The sequence below is a fragment of the Pelobates fuscus genome, chromosome 1, assembly GCF_036172605.1.
Source record: "Pelobates fuscus isolate aPelFus1 chromosome 1, aPelFus1.pri, whole genome shotgun sequence".
Classification (NCBI taxonomy): domain Eukaryota; kingdom Metazoa; phylum Chordata; class Amphibia; order Anura; family Pelobatidae; genus Pelobates; species Pelobates fuscus.
Window position 1 is genome coordinate 208,943,281 of NC_086317.1, and position 13,513 is coordinate 208,956,793.

A 13,513-nucleotide genomic window follows, 5' to 3' on the forward strand; every position below is an offset into this window, starting at 1 on the left:
TACTTGCAGTGATTGGATTCCACAAGGTTGTCTTTAAAAAGGAAACCAAGTAACAAAGGCAGAAAACAACCATAATGCAGCGTAGTGGTTATTGTCAGGAGCACCTATTGTAAGTAGTGAAAAGGTTTTAGAACAGTTTTGACTTCTTACCTTGAGCCCACCAGGCAGGGAGGACTTTGCTGTAGTGGGCATGATGCTTGGAGTGTTCATTTAACCCCTTAAGGACACGACATGTGTGACATGTCATGATTCCCTTTTATTCCAGAAGTTTGGTCCTTAAGGGATTAAATGCACCAAGGAAAAGATGCAATCTCATGATAGATAAAGGAATTGGCAGGCACTTACAGACAAACTTTTGCTGAGTTGAAACAAATTGTCTGCTTTCCGTGGTGCTGACCCACAGGAGAGCAGCACAACAAAATAAAGACAGGCATACATGTAATTTTAATATTCACAAGGTGTCTCCCAGCAGCTCAGCTCGCACTATGTACCAAGAGAGGCCAGTCCAGGAACACATGTGAAAAGGGAAGTGTAGCTAAGGAGGCCCAATTTAATTTGCAAGATATTTTATTCCCATATATTTAATTTTTCAAAAAGGGAGAACTATATATATCAGGACTATGATAAAATCAGACAAGCTAAGTTTTGTTTGTGCAAGTGTGCAAAACGAAACTCAATATATTAGCAACTGAAACATGGGGTATAAGTTACATGATGTTATATACATATGTCCTCATATATTTGAATATTGTATTGTTTAGATTTTACATTAAAAAATTCTCTATAGATTAAATTGCTTATATATGAATCAAGCTAAATCCTGGCATTTAAAAAAAAAAATTGAATATATTCAATACAATGTCCCATAAAGATCTGCACACCAGTCAAGCCATAAGAACGCACAAACGCACGAACCATAACTGAACACTTATTTGTATTCCTTACACAGTATAGAATCCCTTTAAGAGGCTATGGTTTTTTTCTTATAAGCATGTTTATTATATAAAAAAAATTGTGCAGTACTAACTCATGCCATATATTGTTTTATCGCGAATTGCTGGTATCTGCTGTTGTGGCAATATCGTCATGCATGTACCTTCTATGCACAACAAAAATAAAAGAATAAAGAAAACTAATATATATATATAAATATTTCTTTTTTTTTCTTTATTCTTTTATTTTTGTTGTAGTTTTGTATATAGTTTATACTCCGTTTGCAAACACTTCTATATTGTATATGTGAATAGGTCATCTGTTAAAATGGTGTTATTGCACTTATGATATGCACTTTATTACATTGCTATTTTTTTATTAAATATTTTTTGTATAATAACATGGGTGTGCTATTTGACTTTTACGGTGTACTTGCTATCCTAAATAGGTAACAGCAATTTCCATTTAGCACCTAAAAAAAAAAAGTTATCTGCAGTTATCATGAAACCCCTGCAGCTGAACGCTACCTACACTAATTACTTTAATTGCATTTATAGTCACAGCTCTACAACAGTTTGTCAAACATACAAAAGCCATGAGACAGGAACACCTAACACATTTATAGCACAATCACCACTAGAATGAGCTGTAATTGTAACTTTGTAAGTTTCTGCCAAACAATATTTAAACTATGTGAGTTTTGCCATCAGAACAAATAAAAATCTCTGTAAAAAACAAAGTAATTAGCAATGGTAATTTTTTTGTAAATTTTATTTACATATCTTCAAAATATTTAGATGTTAAAAATATTTTTTTTGTAGGGAACAAAATTGCAAAGAAAGAAAAAAAAAATGGTTGTGTGGAAGACACTTTAAAATCTCAAAGGTTTAAGTGTCACTTGAGAAGTGTATGCTGAATCCTCTCAACATTACCAGAAAATATCTATAGGGATTCGTGTAATCTACTTGTTAAGATGTAAAACCATCTTCAATTTTCCAATACTATAGCCTGCCTAATTGTTTTATACTGAAAGTAAAGTTTTCAGAGGATGAGAAAAAAAAAAAAAACATGTAAATAGTTCTCAGTGTATGGTGTAGGCCTCTCCTAAATGAGGATTATGAGCCTATGACTAACCCATATATATCTCATCTTGCTACAGGAAATCCATTTTATTGCCAAAAAAAAAAAGCGGGCGTGGGGGAAAGAGGCAGGGAGTGAGGTGCAAGAATCCTGAAAATGATGACACATAAGCCACATATCCACGCTATAGAAGTCAGGACACAGTTTCTTCTGTTGCACCACTCAACCACAGATGCAATGCATAATTTGCTTTTCTTAATCTCCATCTGTTGACTTGAAATGGTCATCATCCACTGTGGAATAAATATGTCCCTCGTTGCTAAGGAACTCTAATGCTTGTCTGAGGGCAAATAGCAAGAATAAGTAGAATGTTATTTCATGTAATAGGATCTTAATTATTGGCCATATTTTAAAATTAAATCTTTACAATTTTGTTCAACTACCATTCACAAATCTAGCAGGTACATATAAAATAGGCCTTGCGTAGATTAAATCCTAAAAAATATATACATTCAAAGATAAGAACTATATGGCCGGAAGTATAGACAGACACCTGACAGTCTTTATGAGATATTAGACAAGCAAATCCAAACCATGGGCATTAATATAAAGTTGGTACCCTGCTTGCACATATACACAGTTACCACTCTTCTTTAACCCCATAAGGACGTAGGCAGTTGTAGCGCAAATTCCAGGTTTTGTTTTCATCTAAACTTGTACATGTTGTTCAACCATAATTCACCCACACATCATTTTGTTCAGGAGAAACAGGACTTTAATTTCACATCAAATATTTATATATTAAACATAATTTAATATGAGAAAATATGAAACAAAATGTGAGAAATTAAGAATTTTATTTTTGCATGGCATTTTAACTGTGAATGTCATAATACTGTTAGCCGTTACTGCAATAAAGTACACATTTGTATTCAGCGATGTCTCCAGAGTACAAAAGTACCCCCGTTGTACAGGTTTTATGGTGTTTTGGTAAGTTACAGGGTCAAATATAGCACATTACATTTTTCAGTTTATACACATTGAAATTTGCCAGACTGGTCAGGTTGCCTTTGAGACCGTACAGTAGCCCAGGAATGAAAGTTACCCCCATGATAGCATACCATTTGCAAAAGTAGACAAACCAAGGTATTACAAATGGGGTAGATTTTTTGTAGCCACTTGGTCAAAAAACACGAGCCAAAGTTAGCGTTCAAATTTGTTTTCTGCATTTTTCACACACAAACAAATATGAACACTAATTTTGGCTTGTGTTTGTGACCAAGTGGTCGCAAAAAAAAAAAAATGACTGGACATACCCCATTTGCAATACCTTGGAGCTGTCTACCTTTGCAAATGGTATGCAGGGTAATTCTCATTCTGTGCTACCAATCATTCTCAAAGGCAACATAACTAATCTGGCAAATTTCAATGTGGGGAAAAAGGAAATGCAAGCCTTATATTTGACTAACTTTTCGAAACAGCAAAAAACCTGCACATCAAGCTTGTCAAACTTGCGTCCCACAATGAATATATTTGCGGCCCACCTGCCCTCGGGACGATATTTCCTGTCTGATTCTGGTCTTCCCTCCCACGTCTGCAAGAGGGCAGAGTGGCTGTGTCTGCCTCTCCTCTTACTCGCAGTACCAGAGGAAGAGCAGAGCTGGAACTTGAGGACGGCTTATCTTAAGGTAGGGGAAGAGGCATTTGGGGAATGGGGCCAGTGAATTAAACTGAGGGAGTAGGCACTATATTAATTTGGGAGAGGGAGGTATTAGAGGGAGGGGTTGCTGTATTAATTTGGGGGAAGGAGTGGGCCTGTGTATTAGAGTGGTGGAGGGGGGCAATGTGTTAAATTAGGAGGAGGGCAGTGTATTAGAATGGTAATTGGGAGAGACAGAAGTGTATTAGATTAAGGGGCAGTATATTTGATTGGATTTGGGGGCAGTGAATTAGAATGGGGGAAGGGGGCAGTGTATTAGTTTGGGTCTGCATGGAGGCGCTGAACGCTCTCCTTGGAGATGCTGATTGGCCGCGCAACTGTTTGCCACACATTCACAATAGCTTCCCAATGCTTTCCTATGGGAAAGCATTGGATTTGGCCAAGATCATCAAGTTTAATGATCTCCGCCAAAGTGAAGAACACACTCGTGTTATTGTTTTATTAGAGCTGTGAAACTGCATATATTCACCATTTTAGTTCCATTACCAAACTGCTCTGAATAGGTCATGGCAGTTGGACTGAAACATTGGTTACATGCAAATACATGTGTCCTTAGAAAAAATGTGCTCTTTTGTTTACTGTGAAGCCCTACGAGTGTAAGGACGTCAAATGTCAGGCAACATTTTTATACTGTACTTTTCAAAATTTTCTATGAAAACCTTTTGCATTTTTGTGGCCCACAAACTTAAACCTGGTTTATTTGGCCCGTGTTAGCCTTTGAGTTTGACATGCTTGCTGTACATGGTGGGTACTGTTATACTCCGGAGACTTCGCTGAACACAAACAGTGTTTCAAAACCGTAAAACGTATCACAACAATTACATTGTCAGTGAAAGTGCCCCGTTTATGTGTGAAAAATGCAACACTTTTGTTTCGTTATTGTTGTGATAAGTTTTACGGTTTTGAAACACTAATATTTGTGTTTAGAGATCTATATACACATTTGACTTTTATATATGTATTAATATCAGAATACAGATCAAACGAATTTAAACAGGAATACAATTTTTTTTGTTTCTCAATTGATTTATTTTTAATATATAATTAGAATATATATATATATTGCACGTACATATAAAAGTACTTGGATAATACATACATATGATCCAAGTACTTTTTCTTTAATTTATGAACGGTTTTAAAATTTTATTTTAACTTAAACCTTTTTTGCAGACACGAGGGTGGACAGCCTGGGAGTTCGGGCAGTCCCCCTGCAGGCACTGCATAAGCCAGCTATTCCAGCCATGTAATCGAGAGGACCCCACGATCATATTTTATGGATCAGGCAGAGGGGGCTGCCTGAGCTCCCAAGCAGACCCAAGGATCACGACCACCGGCGTGGGATCAGCTGGGACGTTCTATGCCACCCTCTGGCGTTTAGAGCTACCCCAAAAAGGACTGCATAGAATGCCCGCTGTCCTAAAGAGGTTAAAGGTCTACTACAAGATTTTGTATTGTGTGTGTGAGAGAATGTGGGCTTATTCAGCCAAAACCGCATTTGTAGCATATATAGGATGCTACAGAATCGGTACCAAGCATCTGTCCATGAATGCTAAATATGTATATGGTCTTCGGGACATCGTCATTACAACTATGCCATGGACAAGTAGTACATTAGGGGGGTGTAAGCTTTCAAACTACACACTTTTTATCAATATGGTAAGTACAATGCATTAATAGCTTTAAATTTTGAGCCAACTTAGGGCTCTAATGAATGTGAGTGGGCATACCAGAAAACATTAATATTTATTTTCCCTATATTATAATGTCTACTGTCTGCACAATTGTAGTTCTATTTTTGAGGTATATGTGCTGATAAAAGGAGATTTTATACAGGGATATTATGTGTGGTTGTTGCACGTTGCTTGGCAATTTGCACATTTATATATTTGCACTTTTTTAAAAGTTATTGTTGCACATATGGAATATTGGTCATTGTGTTGATTAATGTATTGCTGTATAAGCTGGGTTATTTGATAAGCATTTTTAAAAGTTTTTTTTGCAACTTGTTAAAGTAATTGTTTATCCCATTGAAATTTGAGAGTAGTATTGCATTTCATAAGGGTGTTTACAGTATTTAACTTTATAAGTTAAGCTTAGGAAATCTCAGTTTGTTTGCATTTTAGAGATTATTTTTACAGTTATAGTTAGTTATTTTGTAAGTGCCTTAAAATATAACTTGTTTTATTCCTTCTCATAACTTATTTTGCCATTCCTTTTCTGCTCATTTTTACAACAGATACTATATAAATCACCCAAAATAAACTTTGACCCACAAACTCTGTTGCGCATCTATAACCGCCAAAAACAAACTAAATAGTTTCTAAATTTTGTCCTGAGTTTAGAAATACCCAATGTTAACATGTTCTTAGCTTTTTTTTTTGCACGTTATAGGGCTATAAGTACAAGAAGGACATTGCGGTTTCAAAATATATATTATTAAAATGTATTAATAGTGACATTGTAACACTTATCTGTCAGAATTCTCTGAATCACATATACATTTTTTTTTTTTAAAAGTAGACAATCCAGGGTATTCAATATGGGGTATGTCCAGTCTTTTTTAGTAGCCACATTTATATTTGTGTGTTAAAAATGCAGAAAATTAGGAACACTAACTTTGGCCAGTGTTTGTGACTAAGTGGCTACTAAAAAAGACTGAACATACCCCATTTGCAATAACCTGGGTTGTATTTTTTTTGCAAACGGTATGCCATCATGGAGGTAATTCTCATTCCTGGGCTACCACACGCTCTCAAAGGCAACATAACCAATCTGGAAAATTACAATGTAAAAAAAAACCAACCTGAAAATCAAGCCTTATATTGACCCTATAACTTTCAAAAACACTATAAAACTAGTAAATTGGAGGTACTGTTATACTCGGGAGACTCGCTGAACACACATATTAGTGTTTCAAAACAGTAAAACGTATCACAACAATATCTGTGAAAGTGCCATATGTGTGAAAAATGCACACACACACACAAAAAAAAAATTACATAAATATGCACATAGAAAATTACACACACACAGTATATATGATAGGATACTATATGGGGGTGTGATCAATCACTCCTTAGCATAGATTGATGTTGTGCTAGCCCAATGAAAACAGGTTGCACGACATGACGTTAGGAGGAGGCGTGACGATTCACATTCGCCATCCTCTCTCTGGATAGGCTGAATACAGGCTTGTCTGTGATGATCAGCTGTGAGTATTCCCCTCATTAGGGGTGTATATTTACCGGCTCTTGAGGCTCATACATGTAATAGCTCCTGACGACGGCGTATATACACGCCGAAACGCGCTTCAAGCACTTTTCACTTTAACTTATGTTTCCGCTTGATAGCACTTAGTATTTTGTTTTCAGAAGTTAGTGTTTAATAGGCATCTTTTTTGACCGGACGTAGGGAATGGCGTTTCAAGTGTAGTTAGTTCAGTGGGGCACTCCGTATTTTGGGGCTAGATTTATCCACCCTGGCTGACTCTACATTGGCAGGCAGATCTATAAAGATAGTAAGGGGGCTCTCTACCAAATATACCCACTATCTATTTTAGTACGCTTGTTGGGATTCTCTACCTCTACTACCTAGCACAATTGAGCTACTTATTTCCGGTCTCTTTTCATGCTCCCTAGACTTTCCAATCATTCTTTCTTTCTGTATAGTCAGAACTACCATTTAGGATCCCCTTGTTTGTTTCAAGGGTCTCCTCTCTTTACATTGTCTTTATTTTGGGTTATCCCCTGTCTAGTAGTTCTGTGATCGGTATCATCTAGGATAGATTTCACACGTTTAGTTGTGACCGTGTGTATTCATTCCTTTTTCTCGTTTCCTACTTACTCATCTGAGCAATGCTCTTTTCATTTTCTCTCCTCTCCCTCATCAAAATATCTTACACTCACTTCTCAACAAAATCACATCCACATTAATCCCACTTTATCCATTCTTTCTCTCCTGCTCCCACCCAATCGCATACTAGACCCCACCAAATAAAGCCCATTCACACCACGTCACTATCTCTCCTCCTACTTCTAGCACCTGGTGACGTCTCTCCCAACCCAGGGCCCTTTACCTCGTCTGCTCACACAAAACTAGAAATCATGCAAACGTCATCCAAATACCCTGCAGTTTATCCTCCTCTACCAACATTCAGTGTGTACTCTGGAACACCCGTTCCATCTGTAGCAATATTAAAAACAGCCATACACGACCTCTTCATCTCCAATTCCCTCACACTACTAGCATTCACTGAGACCTGGCTTTCCCCTCTGATACCGCTACTCCAGGTTCTTAATGTTTCGGTGGACTACAAGTCTCCCACACTCCACTGTAAAGGCAGCGGTGTAGGCATCCTTCTCTCACTTCAATGTACCTTTCCAGCCATCCTCCCTGCCCTATCCTTTACTTCCTTTGAAGTTCACACTGTCCACATATTTAAGTCCACTCCTTTAAGAATTGCCATCATCTACCGCCCTCCCAGTCATCCTAGGCTATTCATTGAACACTTTTCTTCCTGGCTACTCCACTTTCTCTCCTCTAGCACTCCTTCCCTCATACTTGGGAACTTTAACATCCCAATCAAAAACCTCAACTGCCCTGATGCCTCCCGTCTGCAACCTCCTCCCTTCGGCCTCACACAGTGGTCTACTTCAGCAACTCACAGCAGGAAACACTCTTGACCTGATCTTCACCAATCTCTGTACTACCTCTAATCTCTCCACTGTTCCATTTCCTTTATCTGACCACCATCTGCTGACCTTTGACATCAGAATACCCCCATACCCACATTTCACCACCCTCAACTCTCCAATCTCACAGAAACCTCCACTGTCTTGATCTCCACCATTTCTCCAAACTCCAAATTCCTTTTACCCATCTCAAATCTCACTTGCCTCTTATCTAGACATCATTGCACCCCCTACATTTAAACGCAGCAAGCCTTCCCATTTACAACCATGGCACACCAAGCTGATCAGATATCTCAAAAAATGTTCCAGAACTGCTGAAAGCTGTTTGAGAAAGTCTGACTCTGCACCCGACTTCCTCCACTATAAGTTTATGCTGCGCTCCTTTTGTCTGCAAAAGTAAATTACTTCAACACCTTCATAAGCACACTGTCCCGCCAACCAAAATACCTCTTTCACATTTTTAATGCTTACTTCGCCCTGTTGCTCACCCTCCTCCGACCACCCTGTCCGCATCAAACTTTGCAACTCACTTCACCGAGGAGATTTCTATAACCAGGGAAGATATCTCTAACCTCTCTCCCTCCCCTTCCAATACATAACCCAACCACACTCACTCACCTGTTCTTTGCTCATTCGCACCTACTACAACGGAAGAGGTTTCTGCTCTACTCCGGTCCTCCCGCCCCACCACCTGTTCCCTCGTATCTCACTCTCACAAAAATTTCCAATCTCTCCCTTTCCCTTCACCCTTTAGGCATGCAATCATAATGCCTATTCTGGAAAAGCCCTACCCCCCATCCAACTATTGCCCTATATCGCTACTGCCATTTGCCTCCAAGATCCATGAGAGAGTTGTGTAGCAAGATTAATAGACTTCCTCGAATTAAACTCTGCTTGACCCGCTTCAGTCTGGATTCCGCGCTCGTCACTGTTGAAATAGCTGTGACCAATTTAATCACTGCTAAATCTCGCAGCCATTACTCTATCCTAATTCTCCTTGATCTTTCTGCTGCCTTTGACACTGTTGATCATCAACAGCTTCTTATCATTCTCCATAATCTCGGTCTATGAGATACTGCTCTCTCCTGGTGCTCCTCCGACCTCTCCCAGCGCTTTTTCAGTGTTGCTTTCTCTGGCTCTGCCTCTTCTCCCCAACCCCTCTCTGTTGGCATTCCCCAAGGGTCTGTCCTTGGTCCCCTACTGTTCACCATCTATACTGCCTTTCCTGGTAAACTCATCAGCTCCTCTGGCTTTCATTATCATTTATATGCCGATGACACACAAATCTACCTGTTCTCTCCTGACCTCTCTGCCCATCTTGACTCGTAGCTCCGACTGCCTCTCCACGATTTCCAACTGGATGGCTGCTCACTTCCTTAAATTCAACCTGTCCAAAACAGAACTTCTGGTCTTTCCTCCCTCAAGTGTTGTTACTCCCATGTCGGTCTCCCTCCAAGTCAACGGTGCTACCATCACTTCTACCTCGCAGCCTAGGTGTTCTTTGACTGCGACCTCTCCTTCACCCCTAACGTCCAGTGGATCACCAAATTCTGCCACTTTCACCTCAAAAACATATTTAACACGAGACGCAGCTAAGGTCCTGGGTCCATGCCGTTATTTCTCGCCTCGACTACTGCAATCCCCTTCTCAGTGGTCTTACGTGTTCCCAGATTGCACTGCTGCAATCTATAATGAATGCGGCGGCGAGGCTCATTAATCCACCCATTGTACAGCGCTACGGAATTGGCTTGTGATATATACATATATAAAATTTAATTCTAAGTGTATTTTGATATAAATATATATTATCAATAGTTAGAATAAAAATTATATATCATTTTTTAATTGACTTATTTATATTTTAGAATATATACACACAATATACAGTTATATATACATGTGTAATTTAATTCTAATTGTATTTATATATTAATATATGTATAGATTATATAAAAATACACTTAGTATATACACACACACACACACACACACACACACAATATATACATACATACATTTATATTTTGATTTAATAACATTTATTTTACAGATGCAGGGAGACTGCCTGTCAGTTTAGGCAGTCCCCCTGCAGGCAGATACATGGACTCCTATTGCGGCCATGTGACCAGTCTTTCAGAGCAATGACATGGCCCGCAGGGGGCCTAATTTGCAGAGGGGGAACTGTCAGGACTGTCCCCCCCAGACCGGGAGCAACACCGATTGCGAGCGGAGGAACGGCAGCGTTCGGGTAAGTAATATAATTGCAGCAAACTTACTAGGAACATCCGCGGTCCCTAAGGACCGTTTGTCTGTTGTACCTAGTACGTCCGTAGTCCTTAAGGAGTTAGTAATGCTAAAATTTTTAAAATGCAATTTCTCGGGGGCGTGGCTTCAACGCTGAGGAGAGTGGACGCATGTCGGCTAAGCTCCCGCGGCGCGCATAACTAACGGCAAGTACTGGGGCACCTACCTACCCTAAACCAGCCCGGGACCGGGTCCAACCATTCAGGTCACAATGGGGAAGAAGGCGAAAAAGCTAAAAACCCTTACCGGGAGCGGCTCCCGCAATATCGCTGACCTCCTACAGCCGCGGCCTAGGCCCAAAATGGCGCCGCAACTAGACGTATTCTATTCATCCTCTGAGGAAGAACTCCTAGATGCACCTGACGAAATACCTTGTTCAAGGAGCGTGAACAGCCCTCAAAGAGAGGAAGACCTGACAGCCCCAGCCACAAAAGGGGATATCAAAGCCCTATTAACAAACATAAGAGCCTTCTTCAATGCAGACTTGAATATTATACGTGAGGACATCACAGTAGTGACAGCAAGACTGCAGGCTAACGAGGATGCCATCACCTCCCTAACCCAAAAGCAAGTAAGCACCACCGAGCACTTGCTACAGCTCCAAGCATCACACAAAAGTATGCAGGTCAGACTGGACACCCAGGACGATGCAAGGAGACGTAATAATCTTAAAATCAGGGGCATAGCCGAATCAGTTACCGAACAGGAACTGCCCCATTTCTTACGCCGGCTATGGACTACCCTACTGCCACAGCGCTCTACGAAGGGCATTCAGGTAGACGGCTGCTACAGACTAGCCAAGTCAAATAGGGCCCCGGAGGGGGTTCCCCGAGACGTCCTGATACGTTTCCCGCTACTCCATGACAAGCTGGCCCTGCAGGACGCTGCAAAATCCAGAACTCCTCTTAAGTTCGAAGAAATGCAACTCCAGTTCTTACAGGACTTATGCCGCTCTACTCTGGAATGGAGACGGTCTTTCCAACAAGTGACAAAGATCCTACGCTCTGCAGACATCGGCTACAAATGGGGACCTTCTCGAGCACTAATAGTCCATAAAGATGGGAACATACATCAGCTTTCCACCGCAGAGGACTCAGCGACATTCCTTCAAGGACTGGGCCTTACCATGTCTTCTGACAATACAGCACGTCCAAGTCACAGATGGGACATACGCAGGATTGTCCCTTTTACCCCACGCTCTGCAGAGGACACAGGCTGACTGATAAAGCACCAGCAGTCACAAGGAACTGGACTGATCCCCACACCAGTACCAGATACCGGTCAACCTCTGATGTTTATATGTTATAGTTTTAATGTTTCATTAGTATGCAGCACTGTTAGAGTTCCCGGGTCATAGTTAACACAGGTGACCCTAAGCGACCGCACACTCCTTACGACATGTCCCGCTAAGAGGACACAGTCACCGGAGATTCCCCTCCGCTCTTCCCCCGCCCAACACTCTGGGGTAACTGAGTGTAAATAGCTAATCAACACACCCGATAGACCACAACATCGCCTAAGTATAAGACAGGACCACTGCTTCCATACATAAGACCCAAAGGGCTGGGTCACACTCCTAGGCCCACGGTCTCGGCACCATTATCACGCCCTACATTACGTAACAACATGTAAATATGAGACATACATCATTTATATACTGCTTGAGCACTGTACCACTCTATCAGTACACTCCTACCTGACACAGACGCTAAGTGTAGTATTATGTCAACTAGCAAAGTGTTTACTACCTTAATTCAAAAATCACATTACTGCTCTCTACTGTGCTAAGGCTACTAAAACGTGGCAGACGAGGGCTGTCGTGACGCAGTACCTGTTTTTGCTTATGTTGTCTTTATTTTGCTTTGTGTTTTTTTTTTTTTCTTTTTGTTTGTTTATTATGCCCTTTGGGCAAAACGGAGCTATCTCCACCTAAGAAAATTACTACCGGTACCCAGTGGCACCATTACAATATTGTTCAACATAACAACTCAGCATGTCTATATTAGCTAACAGCTCTACGCATCTCCTCAACTATACTTACCATACTACTATAAAATGTTTAGTTACATGCCCAAGTTTATGCAAAGGTCAGCCACTCTCCTGTAACAATAGCTCCATCTACTAGTCAGCCTGCAATCTAAGCATACCATAAAAACTTTAAAAATGTGCGATATATACAATTGCCATAACTCTGTTTTATATGTCTTGTTGTCAATCTGTGTGCAGAGGCTGTTGTGGCTTACTGAACACTATGTTATTTCTTTGCACGCTATAAATAAAGAATTTAAAAAAAAAAAAATGCAATTTCTCTATACATACACACAAGACTCCAAGGCTATCCCACTTTGTTGAGGCTGGCTGGCAGCTAGATTTTACTAGCAAGTAACTAGTTGCTTGACACCAGAACAGATACATACTTGATTGTGTTCACATTAATTCCTTGAAGCCTTGCCTTCAGATCATCTAATGCCATTCCTTCACTCCCTCTGTAGCTTTTAATCAGATTCAAAATCTAGAATGGAGGGGAAAAACATTGCACACATTTATCATTTAAGAAGAAGAAAAAAAAAAACAGACTGCTCATGAATGATAAAGGAAATTGCATGTTTAGATCATTAGCACTTTTCCAAGCAAAAAAAAAAAGCAGCAAACAAAAACATATAGGGTCATTAAGTCTGCACAGTAATCCTATCCTCATCATGACAAACTTCCTCCATATAAACAAAAATAAACCTAAGTGACAGAGTTTTGTTTTTTTAATAAAAGTTTACAAACCTTTTGA

General features: G+C 40.0%; 1 protein-coding gene across 1 annotated transcript in view; it reads right to left on the reverse strand.

Annotated features, from left to right (window-relative positions):
- Window positions 1-1,750: 1,750 nt before the first annotated feature.
- The window catches only part of LOC134591396 (replication protein A 32 kDa subunit-A-like), a 51,783-nt gene continuing 40,020 nt past the window's right edge, over window positions 1,751-13,513 (reverse strand). Inside the window, exons 8-9 of the mRNA XM_063444460.1 lie at window positions 13,149-13,243; window positions 1,751-2,353 (exon numbers count right to left, since the gene is read on the reverse strand). Of these exons, the coding sequence (XP_063300530.1) occupies window positions 2,269-2,353; window positions 13,149-13,243 (180 nt within the window). The 3' untranslated portion in view covers window positions 1,751-2,268. The remainder of the gene's footprint in view (window positions 2,354-13,148; window positions 13,244-13,513) is intronic.